Source organism: Sebastes umbrosus, chromosome 15, assembly GCF_015220745.1.
Source record: "Sebastes umbrosus isolate fSebUmb1 chromosome 15, fSebUmb1.pri, whole genome shotgun sequence".
NCBI classification, from domain to species: domain Eukaryota; kingdom Metazoa; phylum Chordata; class Actinopteri; order Perciformes; family Sebastidae; genus Sebastes; species Sebastes umbrosus.
Genome location: NC_051283.1, coordinates 11,111,796 through 11,132,485, shown reverse-complemented (window position 1 = coordinate 11,132,485; position 20,690 = coordinate 11,111,796). Strand labels below are relative to the sequence as shown.

Below are 20,690 nucleotides of genomic sequence, written 5' to 3'. Positions count from 1 at the left end.
AAAAGTGACACAAAAGTGACCATCGTGTTATTGCACATTTACATTGCACGTGTTCAACTCAGACAGAGGAGACATAGTTATAGACAGAGTTATAGTATCAGATAACTTTCAAGTAATATAAAGAGATCTTTGGCATATTTGGATTTCATTAACTTCAGGGACTTAATATAGATTTCATAATTTCATTATAGTAACACATGGATGGGTGATGGTCAAGAATTTTGCCTTATCCATAAAGAATTTGGCTAAAATTAGTAAAACATGAATCATTAGGTCCAGTTTTTTTGTCTTCAAATAAAACACCAAAAATAATACTATGATGATCAATGGTAGGCATCTTAGAGGAGCAGGGAGTTGCATCAGGCAACACCCAACTTCTCATGTGACAATCAGCCAAATCCAATCAACATGCCATTCTGCGGTAGGGGTTAGGCAACTCTTATATTTACTCCATGTACTTAATATAACACCGACAATTTATTTAATGCAATTTATTGCAAGTACTGCTACACCTTAATTGTACCTTCTGCTTGGCAACGTTAAGCTGTGTGTTCTCCAGTTTTTAAGGTACTATAATATCTCCTGCCTTCACATTTCTCAGCAATGAAATGGGAATTTGTCAGGATGATAAATGTTAGTATTGATCCAGCTGAAACTTCCTGGCAAATAAATCTCATTCTGATTCTCACATTGTAGGCCCACAGTGACATCTAGTGGCCACGGTCCTAATCAACCTTTTTGAAATTTTAGTTCTATTTGTGACACTCAGAGTCCCTCCTATAGATACAATACAGTTTTATATCTATGGTCCCTCCATCATCACCCCTGTAGGTCATCCTCACCGTCATCAGTGGTGGAGGAGGTCAAATGGGCAGCATCATGATCACATATCCTACAGATTCACACTACATACTACTAGAAGGGATAATATAAATAACACAAAGTAGGCTTTTTTATTTATATAGGCTTGATAGATAGATATAGATATAGATTAGGGCTGTCAAAGTTAATGTGATAAAAACATGTAGGCAAATTTGTTTTAACGCCACTAATTTCTTAATACAACTTGCAAATTTTTGGTTGTAGCGGGCTCAGTTTTAAGGCTAGATTAAAGATCCTGGCAAAACCTAAGGAATCTATTGGTACCAACCATGTCATACTGGCATATCGCGAAGGAAGCTAAATGACGCTCCAAACTTACACTAAATTTTGGCCAAGAGAAACTGACATGGCGATTTTCAAAAGGGTTGCCTTGACCTCTGACCTCAAGATACTTCCACCCCTCATAGAAAGGCAGTTTATATCTGCAGACAAACGCACTAATGTGTCGGGTGCTGCGTGAGTCAAGCAGATTTAGTGTCATATTTTTCTTTAACTGACCAAAATAAAAGGATAAACTACTTAAAATGCTTCATAAACTATTATACTGTACATAAGCATGGTTGGTATTTAAATTTTCTAATAATTTTGCTAAAATGTGGGGCCTATAACATTTACTTTCATTCTGGCACATTGGGGGTGTTTATAAATTTAGCTCACCTCCATTTTTATCAATATAATAATAATAATAATAATAACAACAACAACAATAAATTATTATTATAAATATCAATAAAATAATATAATGGTATTTTTTTGTTACTTACACCCCTCATGTGCGTCAAACACGCAGATTTAGTTTAATATTTTTCTTTAAATTACCAAAATAAAAGGATCAACTACTTAAACAATAGTGTGTCGCTTAATGCTTCATAAACTATTATACTGTATATGAGCATGGTTGGTATTTTTAATTTCCTACTAATTTTGCTAAAATGTGGGCCTAACCTTTACTTTCATGTTGGCACATTGTGGTGTTTATAAATCTATCTAAATGGTATTTATAGTAGGTACAGTATAACCGGAAGTCATAATTATAACTCTTCCCAGCTTGACAGTAGTGTCTGTCTAGGGGTCATAAATTGAGACAGACTCCCCACATTTGCATACACTATTTCCCCACTGCATCAGAGCTGAAAGACAATATGACCCTGCACACTTCACCCTCTGCTCGGTAATCTACTCCGAGGACAGAGAGGAGTTACTTTCTCTAGTGGGGGTTTGGGTGGACCGGACCGACACTTTCTCTTCAGTTTACCCGTCCTCCCTCTGCGTCCAGCCGGCTGTCTCCACAGCAACGGGAGGTAAGAGAGCGGAGCTCCGCGGTGGGACCTCTGCTAACTGCTAGCTGTTAGCTCACTTAGCTTAGCTAGCGTGCTAACTCGTTAGCAACTTAGCTGTGTCCCAGCCAGGCGACCTAACACATAGCCACGTTTAACCGTACATATGTCATACATAGCCACATATCTTAAATACTGTCGATGTAACTTCAAAGTGTAAGTTTTAGATAAGTTGTTAGCCAAGACTAAACAGACTCTAGCGTCAAGCTAGCTAGACTCAAGAGTAGTGTTTCTGCTGTCCTTCAAAATAAAAGCGCAATTTGTCAATTTTCAGAGCTACAGAAGTGAAACTAATGTAATCAGTAAGCATGCTGTGATGCAATTACATTGACATTATGGTTAAATGTGTCCCATGTACATGTAGCTCTTGCTAAGCTTTGCAAGGCTTGCATCAGAGCTGGAACAATAAGTTATTTGTGCGATACAACTTTATTGTCAGTTTGCACTGAAATTCATTTTGCATCCACCATAGGCAGCTCAGTTTGAGAAGAAGTACACATCCAATAGACATACTGTTACTATAGACAGACAGACAAGTAAGACCCATCAGACAAAAACAAAACACATCACAATTATTCATACATACCCCATTACAAAATTACCGTCTGTCCTCTGGATTTACATGTCTTTAGCAGCACGTTATTATTATTTAGCAACAAGAGTGTTATATACAGTAAAGCTTACTGTCGGTGATGGAATGTAACCAAGTACATTTACTCAAGTACTGTACTAAAGTACAATTTTGAGGTATTTGTACTTGAGTATTTTTTATTATATGCTAATTTGTTGTTCTCCTCCATTACATCTCAGAGGCAAATATTGTACTCCACTACATTTATTTGACAGTTTAGGTTACTAATAGTAATAATACATTGATATATTATTGTAGATTAAGCTGCCCAGCAGTTAAGCAAAATGTGGGACATCGTCTCAATGTGTGGGACAAGAGATAAAACTGCTGTGCAGTCCCTTGTAAAGTGGGACACCTGGTCACCCTAATACACACAAAACAACAGAACAACAAAAACTAAACAAAAACTGAGATAGAATTGTAAGTAACAACAATAACATAATATATCCTTATGCTGTACCGATCTCCATAGAGGCTCATGGCCAGAAAGTTCATTATTGATCACCTCTGGGTTACTACTATGCATGATTATTATAGTATTATAGTATTATTATTATTATTATTATTATTATTATTATTATTATTAGCTAGAGAAACCATACAACTTTCAAAACGGCAGTTTGTATCAATTAGGGTGACCAGATGTCCCACTTTACAAGGGACTGCACAGCATTTTTATCTCTTTTCCCACATCCTACATATTGAGACGATGTCCCACATTTTCATTGGCTCTAGTTTTCAAAAGTCAAACCACTGCTGGACAGACGCTTTTTTTTTATCTGGCTTTTATCCAATGGCTGTGAAGAAAGCAGGGAAGGCTGTCACCACTGGGCTGTGTTTGCTGTCAAACTGCGCACACGTGGGTCAAGTGCAGTTTAACATTTCACTTTCTTTGCTATGCTACGCCCAACAGAGAAAACTGCGAGTCACCACAAAGTCACAAGCTATGCAGATTTAGGAGAAATATGATGGAAACTACCACAAAGAAAAGGAAGAGCAGCTACAACAAAGACTGTTAAACTACTTATAAGTATTTATAAGCCGGTGGAAGACGATTCTCCGAGTTTGTTAATGAAATTTGCCGGTTATTTTTTAAAATTTCACACAGGGGGAATACAAAATGAAGCGACACAGTTCATGTGAGTCTCACAAGAAACGTGCGGCTCAAAAGGCGATGTGCCGATGTATGGATGCATTCAGGCAAAGCATAGAGATGTTACAAGATGAGGGGCAGAATAGAAATGTTTATTATTTAAAGGTCCCATATTGTAAAAAGTGAGGTTTATAAATAATGTGAAAGTATCAAAACGCTCAATATACGGAGAAATACACAAAGCCCGTATTCAGAAACTCTGCATTTGAAACAAGCTGTCAGGATTTCTGTCCATTTGTGATGTCACAAATATACAATATTTAGACCCTTTACACAGATTTAAACGTAAACATTCTAAATGTGTCCCAGTTTATTTCCTGGTTGCAGTGCATGTGAATGTCATCAGCTGACAGGAAGTACACATGGACCCAAGCTGTTGCCTAGCAACGCAATTCTGTTGCAATTCCGTCAAAATGCGCTAAAACGGAGCATTTCAGACAGAGGGTAAATACAGGCATATTCAGGCTGACAGTATGAGGAAAATAAAGTTGTTTTTTTAACATTACAGCATGTAAACATGTTCTAGTAGAAACACAAAATACAAATTTGAACCTGAAAATGAGCACAATATGGGACCTTTAAGTTAGATAGATATTATATCAACATTGTAGACTACCTCTCAGCTTTGGTAACGTGTCCCACACAAACATACTCTTTGTCCCACATTTGGTTTTGTTGTGATCTGGTCACCTTAGTAAGTGATGCAGCACATGCTTTTATTGTGATGGTTACATTGCATTACTTCCGCTCTGTGTGTGACTCCCACTAGCTAACTTGACAGCAGCAGCTATCGGAGGGAGGCTGGTGCTCAGGGGAACCAACCAGAGTTGACGGTATTAGCTTAGCCAAGATAGCCTTGCTAGCGAGTCATCTGCTCTTTGTAGGTTTTGCCAACATGCTAATAGGGACAGTCTAACCTGAACACACTGCAGCAAGTCTCCTGTCTGACTCTGCAGAGGTCCAGCCGAGCTGAACTCCTCGGAGCCATGAGACAGTGGTGTGTCCCCGCTGCGACCCCTCGCACTGGACCACTCCCGGGGCGCCTGTCTGTGTCACCCCCTCCAGCAGGTAAGACAACCTCAGGGACGAGGTTTAACTTACTTTTCAAGCGAAAGACAGCTGTAGTTTTGCACAGAAATAACCCAGAATAACAGTGTGGTCTGATAGGTGCAAGTCTTGTCCTGTAAACACTCAAAATGTGAAACCAAACTCTTTGCATCTGGCAAGTCAACTTTGTCCTGCTTATCAACAAACATAAGTTACACGTGTGACAGTATTAGACTTGACACATCATTGAAATCTTCCAGTCTTTCTGGTGAATTCGGTATACATCTCATTTAACAACATCAACTTTTTTAAAGGTTGTTTGTCTCTGCTTGTTGGAGCTTAACACTGTGTGTTTTTGGATGTATTGTGTGCAAACTCTATAAAATCTATGCCGAGTTGAAGAGTGGGTTCATCAGATTGGTAAAACGTATAAAGTTATGTTGTCCCAGATTTCTATCTTCTTCAAGTATGCAAGGTCATGTTTAATTGGTAGATTTTCTAAAGGAGTTCAATGCGAACTTCACACTGTAGTCTGCACAATTACTGGAGAATACAAAGGCAAAGCTTCCTACAACCCTGCGCATGACAGGCAGGTGTAGGATGGATGGATGGATAGATATGACTAGGCTGAGTGGACCTGATGTTAGGTTATGTATGCCAGGGTGATCTTACTTTAATTCCACCCTGGACAAATGTAGCAAGGTTAGGCCCAAGTGTCTGTGCCAAGTGTTTGAAAGGGTGCCAAAATTTTGAATGACCCAAGGGTTCTCCAGAGGAGAATGCAGTCTATTTCAGTTTTACAAACCAAGTCTTGTATTTACTCAAAGTTCTTTGGTTTTAGCATAACTAAGCACATTTAATCAGATTTGCATTTAAAAGTGTTGTATTCAAGATAAATGAAGCCCAACAAAGGAAGTGTAGTGTTTGAATTTAGCTATGGGGTTTTCATCTATTAATAATCCTTTCATCTCTTATCAGTTTGTCTGCAGGTTCTGAACAAGTTTGCAACTAAATTTAAGATCTATCAAAGCTAGAGATAAATATAGCAGTACAGTCATGGTAACACTTTGTGAAGTCTTGGGGTGCTGTTTATCTGGTGAGAAATCAACCTAAGCATGCAGATCTTTGGTGTATTAATAGGGCCATAGTTGGTTCATATTCTCTTACAAAGTTGGCGTTGTATTTCCTCCAAAATGCCAGTCTCAAATTCACATTGATAAAACCCCCACATTATGTGTGCAGATGCCAGAATGGAGTGCTGTGAGGTGGAGCCACGCTACACCATCGAACAGATCGACCTCCTGCAGCGCCTGCGTCTATCCGGCATGACCAAACCTCAGATCATCCATGCCTTGGAGTCCCTGGAGAGGCTCGACCCGGACCACCGCCCGTCACACTGTGACTCTCAACCCGCCCCGTCCAACAACGCCCCCACCACGGCCGCTCCAGCCCCGTCCTCCTCTTCGTCCTCCTCCTCCTCGCTCTCCCTAGCCTCTGCTACCACGCAGACCTCCGGCCTGGATGGCGCCGCGCTGTCACCCAGCAATAGCTACGAGGCGTCGCCTCCACCCCTCTACCCTCCCAGCGTGGCGGTCCAGCGGTCATTCAGCTACGACATGATGGGAGACGAGGAGTGGGACCTGGAGGAGAAGGTGGAGGAGTACATGAGGTGAGCAGGGAGGACGGTGGAGCTTAGTGTTATCAGACAGCTGGGTGAGGACGAGTTGGGAAGCAAGACCAAAAGAATGGTAGAGACAAAGAGAGACCATTATAACACTCAGATAATGACAGCTACCGTCCCCTGAGGCGCAGGCTTATTCTCCATAATTTTAGTGGAGTTAATTCAGGTCGGGTGTTCAGGGATGGCTGAAAAAAGAGAAGCATCAGTGAATAAGGTTAGTCAGAGCAAAGGCTGGCGTTTTAACCACCGTGTAATAGTTCTAACGCCATGATGGCTTTTTTGTTGCTTTTACAGGAGAGACAGCAACCTGGTGAAAGAAGAGATCAAAACTTTCCTCAACAATCGCAGGATCTCTCAGGCAATCGTAGGCCAAGTTACAGGTACTGTGCTTTATCTGTGAAGTTATTAAAGCCCATTAAACAGCTATATGTCAAATATCACTAGTGGGAATCTATAAATAGCCCTGAAATGAAGGGGTGGGGATCTTTGACAATCTCATGACTGATTTGAATGTGACTCTTGATGTCACGATTAAGATTGATTTTTGATTCAATAAGTACAAAATGGGAACTGTTTTCAGGCTCTTACTCCAGTGTGCCAAAGCATTCACTCTTGTTTTTAGTGCACCAAGGGCGCACTGACTGTATCTAGCAAGCCACACGTCGCTGCTGCGGTATGAACAGATTGTGCTGTGATTTACTGTAGTTGCAATAAACGGATCAAAAGGATGCCGAAATAACTACATATTAATGCAGATTTGTAAAAAGTCTGAATTCATGCTTTGTCAGCTCTGTCCGCAAGACGACAAGCAAACAACTTTAAAAATGCTTGTTTTCTGAATGGAGTTTGGATTGATCAGTGCCAGGCTGTGCAGCTGCGTCATCAACACATCAAGATAAAGTCATCTGGGCATACACACGGCAGCGACGTTGTTGTTTATACCGTAGACGGATTTATACACATACATTTATACACACTGTTTCGTCCGGTCTTTGAACAAATATGATGGACTATCGTAGCTCTGGGTGCCCACAGACGGCTATAGTATTCTTTTCCTCCATTTCTGATTCAACAATGTCAGGAAGTCAGTGACGACAGGAGGAAAATCTCAATGCTGATAGGCTTTCGTGACACAGCGTCACGCGAATTTCTCGCTCAAGTTGAAATATTTCAACTCCCACGAATGATTTCCATCTATTCGCCTCTTTGCATTGACTTTGTATGTAATTGCGCTGTGCAAAAAGCTCATTTCAAAGTTTGTGTGAACACACCATTACAGCCTTGTTTTGTATACTTGCGTTCATGCTGCCGTGGTGTAGTTTGTTTATAGCCTAACACTACTTCTGCATTCACACTTCAAAAATCATAAAAGTGGTGTTCATTTGTGGAGATTATCTTGATGAACAAAACATGTAAATATCATAAACGTTTGTTTGCCACAGAACTTATTTTCTGCAATAATCCAAAACCAAATGGAACAATCCCATTGGCTTTTTGTCGAGGGCACCAGGGGGAGTCTAACTTCCGGGTTGGCCTACAAAAATACGTCATCCCTGCACCAACTCTATAGGTCAATGGTCCTATTATTAGGTAGAGAAGAGCTTGTAGCATCCACAGCCAAGGCTCCACCTCTAAGCAATAAATACTGGAACTTCACAAGTAGCAGTATGTTCACAAAGTAATGCTCCAAGTGTTCTTAATTAAGGCATTGATATTGGGATGGCTTCATTAGCTTAACGGCAGTGTTTCACACTTGGCTCACCGCCGATCTCAACGGCACAGATGCTATTGGTGCACCATGAAATAAATCAATGTGTTTAATGTGTTAAGATAACATGCCTTACCTCCTGCACGCAGGCATCAGCCAGAGTTACATCTCCCAGTGGTTGCTGCAGCAAGGCCTGGAGATGAGCGACTCCAAACGCAGAGCTTTCTACCGCTGGTACCTGCTGGAGAGAAATAACCCAGGTGAGGGTTGCAGGGGTCAGACAGGACTTACAAGCACTTTGTTTCAGGTACAGTGTTGAATATGACTATTACAGAGCAGAGGAGTGGGATTATAGATCATTACGAGGATGATGGATGTTAGGTACAGGAAGACTGATGATGTGAAAGTGCAGATCAGCGCCTCAAGGTTGAATGTCGGGTTAATGATGATAGATTAGATAATGTAGGAAGGAGGGCTTGAAAAAGGGATTTATTTTATGTGAATGTGAACCACTGCTTGCTATCCTTCCCCCTCCATCTGTCCTCCTTCATCCTCCTGCATGGTAAACCCACACACCTCTAATTCCTCACGCTAACTCCATCCTGGTCCTCGAGGGCCGCGAGGTCAAGGAAGGACACGAGACAAATCTATAATTTCAGGGGAAAGACAAATGATAAAGGTAGTCCTGTCACAAGAGATGCTAATCAATAATATTAAGGCATCTGGTTTGGAAATGAAACTTTAGTGGGTGAATGCGGTTTGTCTGTACAGGCTAGAGTAACAGCTTGGGTAGGTGTTGACCTCTCCATGTCCTCGGATACAGGGATATAGATAAAAAATGGTTTCAACCCTCTGAGATCCACAATAGACCCGTTTTTTGTCTTTTTTAGGGGGGTACAGGGCGTCTTTAGGGGGAGATAGCAGGTCAGCAGCAGATGTCACGTAGAAGTGGTGTACATCATCTGAAAGCTGGGAACCTGAAGACTAATTTGAGATGCAGCTCAGCACTGTGTTTCAAGTTGTTCTAGTCATAAATCAGAAATAAACATGAATTGATTAAGGAGCTTAGAACATTATAATGGAAGTATATGATGGCCATTCCCACGCTCTATTATTTCTTATAAGTTTCAGCAATTTTGGGGTTGATACCATTTGTTACACAGATTTACTGCTCAATTTAACAATTTTTTACCACTTGAGAATTGATAAAAATAACCAATAATCCCTCCAGAATACCACATTAAGACACCAAGACCTTGAAGAACACCGTAGAAAAAGCCATGCTGTGATTTAGTGTCAAAAACGTTTGATATTTAGAGGTTTCTCGCAAGATTGGCATTTTGTCGATGAGATGGCGAACACTTCTGTTGTGGAAACTGCTCAGAAACCCCCTTATTGTCAATCTAGCTAGGAAAGTTCCATCCTCTGAATGCCCTAGGTCTCTAGTTTGTGGTTGTAAAGTTTCATGAGGCTGTGAGGCATTTTATACAGTGAGGTCAAGTTTAAAAAAAATGGTCTTAGTATATGAAATGTCTACTATGGAGTCTAACATCATCACCCATGAATAAAATTGGATCCACAAGAGTCTGAACTTTACTGTGATACCAAATTTATGTAATTCCAGGACTGTTTAGGGACCCCCAGGATGCAGAAATATTCAAATACACCAATTTTAGAATAGGCGAAAATAACACATTTATATTGCATTCAAAAACTGCATGTTTTTTGTCCCCATCTGCATGTGATTATCATAAAGTGGGCATGTCTGTAAAGGGGAAGACTCGTGGGTACCCATAGAACCCATTTTCATTCACATATCTTGAGGTCGGAGGTCAAGGGACCCCTTTGAAAATGGCCATGCCAGTTTTTCCTCGCCAAAATTTAGCCTAACTTCGTAGCGTTATTTAGCCTCCTTCCCGACAAGCTAGTATGACATGGTTGGTGCCAATGGATTCCTACTGAACGTGCTACAGCCTCTGAGAGACAGTAAAGTTGGTTGGGATCGCGGGTTCTCAGAGGGTTAAACAGCTACAACAAACCAAATAAGTAACTGCTAAAGATGCTTTTATTGGTTTGTGTCAGACAGCATGCATTCACAGTGAATTATGTCAGAAAACATGATCAGTTCTATGAAATAAATAAAGCCGCCGATGGATCATCTGCTGACCCTGCTGTCTCCCTTCATCTTGATCCTTTATATTTTCCCCCCAACCCACCCAAGCTTTGCCTTAGCTCCTCTGTAGTTCTCAGCCCTGATGCTGGAGGTACTCTGGTGCTGGTTTTCATTCCTACATGGCTAACAAGCTGGTTATTAACAGTGATACTAACAATAACTAATTTCCTCAGTGGCCACAATGCTTTGCTTCTGATATAGGCTCCTATTGACCTGCTCATCTTGAATTGTAAAAGAAGCAGTGTTGTTAGTCAAATTGACTTCTAATTGGCGAATAAAGCAGGAATTTGTTGAATTTAATATGATTAAAAAACTGCCAGGCAGGTCTACAGGAGTGTGTCAGTTAGCCCAAATAACTCTCAATTTCCAGTTACATTAGCCTAAATTGGTGTCCATGAACTAATCCACGGCTGTGGCCTGCCTGACCGTTGGTTTTGTCCCGACTGAAGGGCTGAGGTGGAGTGAAAGCCAGCACAGCGTGAGTCCCATGCCCAGGGCCAGGGGAGGGGACAGAGACGGGACGGTAGCAGGGGCAAGCGGCAGCCTCCCCAACCCCAACACCAACCTCAACCCCAACCCAGTATGGAGCAGGCAGAGAGAGCTGCTGATGCACTTGCTGCCGTGGTACGCTGCCGCAGCCGCCCAGGCCCAGCCAGGTAACCGCGCCCTCGCTGCCCCGGCCTCAGCGGCTTGCCACAAGAGACGTCTGCCTATCAGCTGACCTGCATGCCATTCACCCCGTAGCTTCGTTGTCAGCCTGGGATGCATTTCAACATTCTCAAATGGCAGAGATAAACTAGAGGATTGAACCCTGAATGATAAAAATGAAGAGGCTCGAGAATATAATCAGTAATATTAGGTATAAGATGTGTTTGCATCTGATTGCGGGCTGTCAGGAGACGTTAAATGCGTATAAACTAGGGCTGTCAATCTAATATTATATTTTTAAATGAATATTTAATCGCAAATGAATCGCAAATAATCTGTTCAAAATGTACATTAAAGGGAGGTTTGTCAAGTATTTAATACTCTTATCAACATGGGAGTGGGCAAATATGCTGCTTTATACAAATGTATGTATATATTATTGGAAATCAATTAACAACACAAAACAATGACAGATATTGTCCAGAAACCCTCAGAGGTACTGCATTTAGCACAACAAATATGCTCAAATCATAACATGGCAAACTGCAGCCCAACAGGCAGCAACAGCTGTCAGTGTGTCAGTGTGCTGACTTGATTATGACTTGACCAAAACTGCATGTGATTATCATAAAGTGGGCATGTCTGTAAAGGGGAGACTCGTGGGTACCCATAGAACCCATTTTCATTCACATATCTTGAGGTCAGAGGTCAAGGGACCCCTTTGAAAATGGTAATGCCAGTTTAGCTAACCAAAATTTAGCTTTAGAAGTTTGGAGCGTTATTTAGCCTCCTTTGCGACATGCTAGTAGGGCATGGTACCAGTGGATCCCATAGGTTTTCTATATTTCATATATATCACTCTAGCTTTAAAACTGAGCCCGCTTCAATCAAAAATCGCAAGTTGCGTTAATGCGTTAAAGAAATTAGTCTCGTTAAAACAAATTTGCATTAACGCGTTATTATCGCGTTAACTTTGACAGCCCTAATATTTATACCAGGAGCACATTTCCTGTGACAGACTACAACGGTTTGTTTATGATGTCAGTAGTTAGTGTCTTTCTGTCCCACAATGATGCACTGGATGAAACATCACTTAATGTTTTGAACAGAAGTGAACAAAGTGGTGCGTTTTGAATTAAATTAACTAGTTATCATGCAGCAGTTTAATGTTGCCTTCACTGACTTATGATTCAGCTTTTGTTCAGCTGGTGCGACAGGCAGCTGGAGTCTAAACACAATCACTGTCTTTGTTTACGTAAAGTCTCAACAGTGAAATTGTTGCATGTGCCCTCGTCTCTCTTCAGGTGCCACCTTATCGATGCGGTCTCTGGTGAAGGAGGAGCCTGATTGGAGGACAGGGATCATGGCTGGTGACAGAGCGGGGATGGTGGGTGGGCCTCTGAGGCTGCGTAGAGGAAGCAGGTTCACCTGGAGGAAGGAGTGCCAATCAATCATGGAGAGGTGAGCAAGTCCTAGTGCTACGTATAGAGTCATGACTTCGGCTCTCTGTGGGACTTATTATATAAAAGGAGACAAGTGCTGTATGTGCTGCATTTATGCTTAAAATGGTACAAAGTGGAGATTTCTTCTTTAGTATATCGTCAACTGTAAAGGAGAAAATTCGAACGAAAAAACATCAACCAAAGCAGATGTTACTGTATTTAAACTGAACTAGGGCTGGAAGTAACTATTATTACCCTTTTCGCTTAATCTGACTCTTATTTTCTTAATTCATCAAATTATCTTTTGGTCTATATAATGTCAAAAAATAAAAAGTGAAATATCACAAATTTTCATGATGAAGAAAAGCATCAAATCCTCATAATTTAGTAGTTTGAACTAGTGAATGTTTGACATTTTTGTTTGAGAAATGCCAAACATGAATAATTAATTGATTATGAAAACAATCGATTATCAAAATGGTTAATTTCTGTTGATCCAGATAACTGTTTCAGCTCTAAAATGAACAGATTCTTTATTTACATTTCAATGTCTTGTTTGCTGTAAAAAGCAAATGTACCGCTTATAAACTCATCAACCAATCACGCAAAACGGACATATTAAAAACGTACACTATAATGTACAACAGCACGGAGGCTCCATAGTCCGAACCAGCATTGCAAACTTTATTACTCCTTTCAACCTTGACCTTGACCAGATCCACTCTTTCGGTTATTACCTTTCACATTAAAAGCCCTAGATATAAACACTGCGTAGCTATTTACCAGACACAAATTCACTTGGTGCATTTCACTAAAAGGAAACTCCATAGCTTACAGTAGTTTAGGTCGTAAAACAATTCACCTCAGACAGACTGCCAGGCGCTGCCCTGGGTCAATAGGGTCCTGGTTTTGGCCTCTGCCTGCACAAATCTATTTGAAAAAGTGCCGCAACTGTCAGAAATTTGCATTGATGCCGGTATGAATAGTTTTGATGCATAATATTCGCAGGCGAGTATTTAGTATTTTGTGTTGTTTATTCGCCACGCCCCCGGTGTATAAAGGCATTAGTTTGTGTTTTGCGTTGAACTGATCAAAAAGCTGATAAAGAGCAACCAAGGTCTGCAGAAAACTTCTAATGTGCCTGATGATTTCAGATGAGTTTGAACACATCAGCACCGGTTGATATGATATGATAGGAATGCAGCATTGCTTGAGGTAATAGTCAATATTAATAACGATGGATGAGAAACGATACTTTGGTATCAAAGTCAATGCCAAAATTCTGAAAACGTGATGGTACTTGTCTTTCTACCATCAGGGTTCAAGACTAATGACGTCCCGGGGATGATAGAAAATGTGTTTGGGACGCAGTAAACTCAATATCGACTCGTCCAGGGGATGCACCCTTTTTTTTCCCTGTTAATGCTACATTGCGAACAACATATCAATGTTGAAATCGGCAAGATGAGAGCTGGTTTAATGTTAGCAAGCTCTCATCCTGCTGATTTCAACACGGGAGGTGCCCTTGATTTACATTATGGTGCATTCAGACTCGGTAAAAATTAGCATTGGGCGAAGGTTAATTCTAATGTCATCATGACGTGTTGAAATGTAATGAACTTGAACAAATCCAGTTGTTTGAAGCAATGTGAAATAGATAATAGAGAGGGAGTGAGGAGGGAGTGAGGACTTTTTTAAAACCAGTATGCAAACAGTGGTAAAGGAGTGGATGTTGCAGTACATGAGATTTATTGTTTTAATTTTGTTTTGGTATCGAATCGGTATTGAGAATCGTGGAATTTCAACAATACATCCCTATTAATAACCTTCCCAGTGTGAAATGTCCTTTTCGTGCCTCACTGTTGTGACTTCCTCCTTGTTATTCAGATTAGTATGCCGTTTTGTTCATTAGGTATATTATGTCTCTTCTTCTCTGTAACATATTTGTCCCAGACAGTCCTCTGTCAGTAACCCAGAAGGATGCAGAGAAAGAGGAGTAGACATTCCTCTATAGTCCTACCCGCTGCGTGCAATTGATTTCTCTATTACATGGTTGCTGTAAGTATAGGATGCAGTCTGGGCACTCACAGTAATAAGACCACACAGTCAGTCTCTCAGACAACACTCACCAGCAGTGCCCCACGGATTACGCAATTCTACTGCAGTGCTGATCCCTATGAGCTAGTTTAGACCCAAGGACGATACAGTAGAGGTGAAGATGATGTGGAGTGTGTGTGTGTGAGACAGAGTGGACAGGATAGGGCAACTCAGAGGGTGAGAGGAAGAGAGCGCTGGAAGAAATTGATCCCTGCGTGTTTTGTAATGTGAGCTAATGATTCTTTTTCAGTCTTGGAGGGAAATAAAGGAGCTAGACATGAGAGAGGAAAGAGAGAAAAAAAGGTTACTTTGATCTTTACCTGGATATATAAATATGTTTTTAAAGGAGAATCGTCATATTTCTAGACGTAGGAAGAGATTTAAGCATTCAATGCTTGAGTCGCAGAAATTAATCCACCTAATGCATCCATTAATCTATTCCCCTTACAGTGAGGACGTCTCCTGAAGCTCCTCCACTGTATGAATATTGTCCTTTCTCTCCTGTGGTTCAATACAAAGACTAAAAGTAGATGAGGTGTAAAATGAGGGCGTACCGAGCACTGCTCAGACTGGTGCCATCTTCTAATAAATGTGTAGCCTGTGATGCAATATGATTTAACTGTTTCCAATACTGTGGCTGTTTGTCTCTGTAACAGTTTCTTCATGGAGAACCAGTACCCAGATGAAGCCAAGCGAGAGGAGATCGCCAACGCCTGCAACTCTGTCATTCAGAAACCAGGTACTACAATACGAGGCATTGTGACCGAGTCAAAGAAATGTCCTCGAGCAGCTGCTCCAGATAGCTCAGATAAAGTCTCTCTTTTAAATTCTATATGCATACTTGATTTGAATTTGTTCTGAAAAGATTATTTCATCCATTTAATAAATTGACTGGTAAAAAGTAAGGAAGGAGCATCCCGACAGTACGATGCGGCGGTCTTGCATCGGGTTTATTTCACAACAATGACCTGCTAGCTGTACATTATCCCGCTTATTATCATAACTGCGTGCATCCATAACAACAGCAGTCAGTTATACATAGCAACGGTCTGGTATAAAGAAATAACAGACTGAACAAAGCCGTGCAGTGATGATGGATAATGAGAATAATTAGTTGCATTTTCTTTTTTATGTTATTTTATTAGAAAGTGGATTTTTAGCAACCCCATTTCACATTTCATGTGTGAAACACATTAATATGTAACATTTTGGGGGATTTATTAGCAGAAATGGAATATAATATTATTCATGTTTTCATTAGTGGATAATGACCTGAGACTAAGAATAGTTGTGTTTTCGTTAGCTTAGAATGAGCCCTTCATATCTACATAGGGAGCGAGTCCTCTTCAGGGAGTCCGCCAAGATTTACTGTTAACTGTCACATTTACTGGAAATGTCACAACTAAAGTATTTAAAAGGTTTATTTGACCTTTTTAAAACTGCACTAGTCATTTCTTTCATGTAAAATTAAATCTGTTATCCTAAATTATGTAGAAGATGCCTCTGTAAAAAGTAACTTTCATAGATGAGGATGGTGTCTCCACGGAGATCCTGTGTTTTGAGATGTTGTGTATTTTTCATCACCCAGGCTGTAAGCTGTCTGAGTTTGAGCGTGTGACGGCGTTGAAAGTGTACAACTGGTTTGCCAACCGTCGAAAGGAGATGAAGAGAAGAGCGAATATCGGTGAGGATCTGATAAATTGCAAGTTTTCTCTGTCCATGTATCTCCAAAAAAAGAGCCTTGCTTTCAGCTTTATGACATGTAACACCTCATGGGCTTTTAAATGGTTTATCTAGAAGTAGAAGATTTTCTTGAGTTTATCTGGAAAATACAAAATCTCCAAAAGTTGGAGAAAAAGTTAGATGTACCTGTACATTTATATTTCCCATGTTTCCATCTTTGACCTCCGCTTCCCTGTCTAACACAACCAGAAGCTGCCATTTTGGAAAGCCATGGAATCGAGGTGCCAAGTCCAAGCTGCCACTCAAACGGAGAGGAGGGAGAGATGCACGAGTTCGCCGATCAGGTGAATCATCGATTCTCAGAGCAGGTAAGTCAACTTGGTGCCACTTAACCAGTTGTTTTAGAAGAAGCAAAATTCATTGGCATCATGTTGTTTTCTGCACACATGTTGCGTGTTAAGGTCTTTTGAAACGGGGAGCGTCATCACGCTTGGATCCGCGGGGTCTGATTGCGTTCTTCATGTGAATAGACAGGCAGACAAGCGCTCCGCTAGTAAAACGGCAGGTGCTGTACGTCTGGTAACCATGGAAACGGTTTATATGTATCCCTGCCAGTACATCTGTGTGGTGTATCATATATCCCTAATCACAGCCTGATTTGTTGACACGTGGCAATCCTAAGCTGTGTCTCAAATCGGATACTTACCCGTTAGTACACTTCCATGTAGTACACTTGTCACACTATGTCCTTACATGTGTAGTGTGTGAATTTCGACAGGGTAGTGTCGTCTCAAATAGCACACGGTTGTTGTGCACTCACCGGAAGCTCAGTAGATCTGCTGGTGATAGTCAGCCACGAACATTACGCCGTCTCGGCAGTAATTCAATTTCACCTCCCTACCTGCCCGATTGCCTCTCACCCCCGCGTGAAGAGCACTCATTTTGCACGTCAATATATATTTTTTTCGAGCTGTCGTTTTTGTCATGAGTACTTTCACACAGAAGGTTTAAAGTTAGATACTAGCTTGTTGAAGGAGGCTAAATAACACTCCAATGGTACGCTAAATTTTGGCGAGGAAAAACTGGCATGGCCATTTTCAAAGGGGTCCCTTGACCTCTGACCTCCAGATATGTGAATGAAAATGGGTTCAATGGGTACCCACGAGTCTCCCCTTTACAGACATGCCCACTTTATGATAATCACATGCAGTTTTGAGGCAAGTCATAGTCAAGTCAGCACACTGACATTTGCATAAAGCAAGCTGTTTACTCCCATGTTGATGAGAGTATTAAATACTTGACAAATCTCCCGTTAAAGTACATTTTGAACAGATAAAAAAATGTGCCTTTAATTTGCGATTAATCGTGATTAACTATGGACAATCATGCGATTAATTGTGATTAAATATTTGAATCGATTGACAGCCCTAGTATGCACATTTCTGTCTTTGTGCGTACACACAGTTTTTAGTTGTGAATCTACAAAGTGTGTTATTCATCTGACCCCTGGTGTATCTAATCAAGTAGATACCGAGTGTGAATCCAAATGTTTTTGCTTACACGTCCCTACTCCTCCACAGGAAGAGACCTCTTCCCACAGGATCATCGACCAACAAGATCCCTCCTCACTGGCTACTACGGAGGTCGCCGCCCTGCCGAGCCCCAGCCCTCAGGTCCTGGATCAGAAGGAGGAGGATTCAAAAAGGGAGACGGTGGACGAAGAGTGACCAAACCTGGTGGATCATATTTGAATTTTAACGAAAGATGAAATAGGAAAACAATAAGTGTCTCCTCCTCCTCCTCCTCCACCCATGTAGGGCCTATGGCACCCAAAAATCAAAGGGAGAAGGGTGCTGAAGCTCGCTGAGGTGCCTCTGATAGTAAGGAGGTCACTGTATTTATCAACAGTAATCCTGCTTATATTAACGGCAATATACAGTATATATATATCAATATATAGTGCATTCCAAGATGGTATTAAAAAGCCTAAATTCCTTAGAGGGAGAATTATGTAAAGGATACCTCGCCCATTTTAAGCTACGCCTTTTTTTTTTTTTTGTTGCTACATGCCTTCTTTTAAAGAGTGGTTGTTTGATGGACTGTGGTGACACGAGTGTGCTGAGCCTGCAGGTCAGGTGTGTTTGGGTGTGGGGATAAAGTATGCTATCAAGGATCTAGTTTATGCCGATGTGAACGCCCTCTGCTTGCTTGAATGTCTTTGACCCCATCCGGTTCGTAACCTCAATCAGTCGATTGATTCAATCAGTCGATCAATCAACGAGTGCTGTTGCTATCAAATCCGTAAAGCCCTGAGGGACAACTGGAATCTCAGGTAATCCCAAAAAAATGGTGGATAAAGGACAGTGAAGAATTGTCTTAACATGCGCTTTACTTTTCTTCATCTTCATTTTCTTTAACTGCGTTTAACCAAAACAGGATGTGTTATTTATACCTTTTTATATTAGCAAAAACAAGCCTAGGACAATATATCATTAGCAATCTCTTTGTCTTCTTTGTTATACTGAATGCTGCTGTTTGCTCATTTTTTTTATAGTATAATCATCATTTCAAAGTCTCAATCCTCAACTCAGCCAGTGAAGCTAGACTAGATACATAAGTCTACTCAGATTTTATTTTATTTTTTACGTTTGAAAGAACGCTAAAACAAAAATGTGATCAAGAATAACGCGTCAGCCTACACGCTCCAGGCACCTTATCTCCTACTGGAATAAGCTAAAGCTTAAGCTCCTGTACGTTTGTATGACTGCAAAGCTGCACTTCAAAGTGGATCTCACTATAATTGAAAGACTGTACCTGCGTTTTGGGCCGAGACATGTACATAACTCAGAGCACTGGTTCCCAAACCTGGGGGTACTGACCCCACGAGTGGTCGCCCAAAAGCTTCACAAGAGAGTCGCGAGGCCTTCTTTATTTTTAAGTGGTGTAAGAAAACTTTTATTTTAATATACAGTTGGCCTTTATCTCAGCATTTCATTCATTTCTGTGAAGAAAACTAAATTAAATAGTTATTTTTAAAGTTATTTAGGATGTAAACAGGATAAGGGCAGGATAAGATAAGCCTTCCCTCTCTGCTAAACAGCCTCATCCTGCATTAGAAAAATACACCGTTAAAACAACTAAAGAGCTAATGAAAAGCTCAATAAAACATAGAATTTGTCAAAAAAAACTAAAAACTATTAGGTATGTATGATTATTAAACATATATAAAAAAGACAGAATTGTATTAAAAGTTCCTAAAAATCTCTGATGCAGTATTTACAGGAAATAATCAGCTCAAGATTCATCCAAATCGCTCGTTTCACACAAACTTCCTGCAGTTATTTCGTCATTATTTGTGTTACTTGTACAGTTTATCAGTTCTGTTATTGTTATGCATTGAATATAATATGAAATATGTCACTTAGTGAGGGGTCGTCAGTTTACTCAATGATAGAAAAGGGGTCCCTTAAGGGAAAAAGGTTGGGAACCACTGACTCAAGAGAATATACACGTCTATGGGTGCTTTCCTTTAAATTACATTAGCACTATATAGAAACTGTTGTCAAACTTGAATAGCTGACTTAAACTCTGCATTAGTCCCCTATATTTACTGGCCCAAGGCCTCGGGAGTTACTCCCTTAATGTTCATGAAATGGACAAAGACGCTTGTTCTCAAATGCCCCCCCCGACGGGGCGCTACCGTGTTACCTCCTAATGCCAAAGCTATGCCAAGGTAGAGATGAGCTGCTGCGCTCACAGGAACAGGAAATGACACAGTAGATACGACTCTATAGATATATACAGAACGTAGATGTTTATTTGCTCAGTACAACACTAGCCAACTCTAGCTTACCTCAGAATATCTCTGTGTCACGAATGTGTTACAGGCGAACTGTCATAAAAAAGTGACTTATTGTGACTGTTTATGATACGGACAGTGTTATGTAGCATTTATGACGATGGGGTTTGCCCTGTGTTGTTAACGTATACTCACCTCAGACCGTTCTCTCGTCCGGCTTTGGACAGGAACCCCAAAGCTGCACGCTGTTTCTGATTATTATGCTCCTCTCTATCTGCTTTTATCTGAGAAAAACAATAACGATAATAAAATTGTAAACAATGGCTGTGATATGTCTGGACTTTTTTTTTTTGTTCCAGTGATTTTAAGTGTTGGGATTAGGAGCAGCTGGTGTCAAGATGATGAAACT

At 40.7% G+C, this 20,690-nt stretch overlaps 1 protein-coding gene across 4 annotated transcripts; it reads left to right on the top strand.

The window, feature by feature from the left end:
* The first annotated feature begins 1,932 nt into the window (after window positions 1–1,932).
* zgc:91944 (uncharacterized protein LOC436941 homolog) lies at window positions 1,933–20,604 on the top strand. 4 transcript variants are annotated; one of them, XM_037795310.1, is made up of 11 exons: window positions 1,933–2,183; window positions 4,960–5,071; window positions 6,293–6,719; window positions 7,026–7,111; window positions 8,589–8,699; window positions 11,062–11,268; window positions 12,565–12,721; window positions 15,456–15,538; window positions 16,388–16,483; window positions 16,735–16,850; window positions 18,063–20,604. In XM_037795310.1, exons 2-11 carry the CDS (start codon window positions 4,990–4,992, stop codon window positions 18,207–18,209), a joined length of 1,512 nt encoding a protein of 503 aa, XP_037651238.1. In that variant the 5' UTR covers window positions 1,933–2,183; window positions 4,960–4,989; the 3' UTR covers window positions 18,210–20,604. The 4 variants fall into 4 exon arrangements, with proteins under 4 accessions (XP_037651238.1, XP_037651240.1, XP_037651237.1 ...); XM_037795309.1 differs by having other exon boundaries at window positions 1,935–2,183; window positions 16,732–16,850; XM_037795312.1 differs by lacking the exon at window positions 11,062–11,268 and having other exon boundaries at window positions 1,934–2,183.
* The last annotated feature ends 86 nt before the right edge of the window (window positions 20,605–20,690 follow it).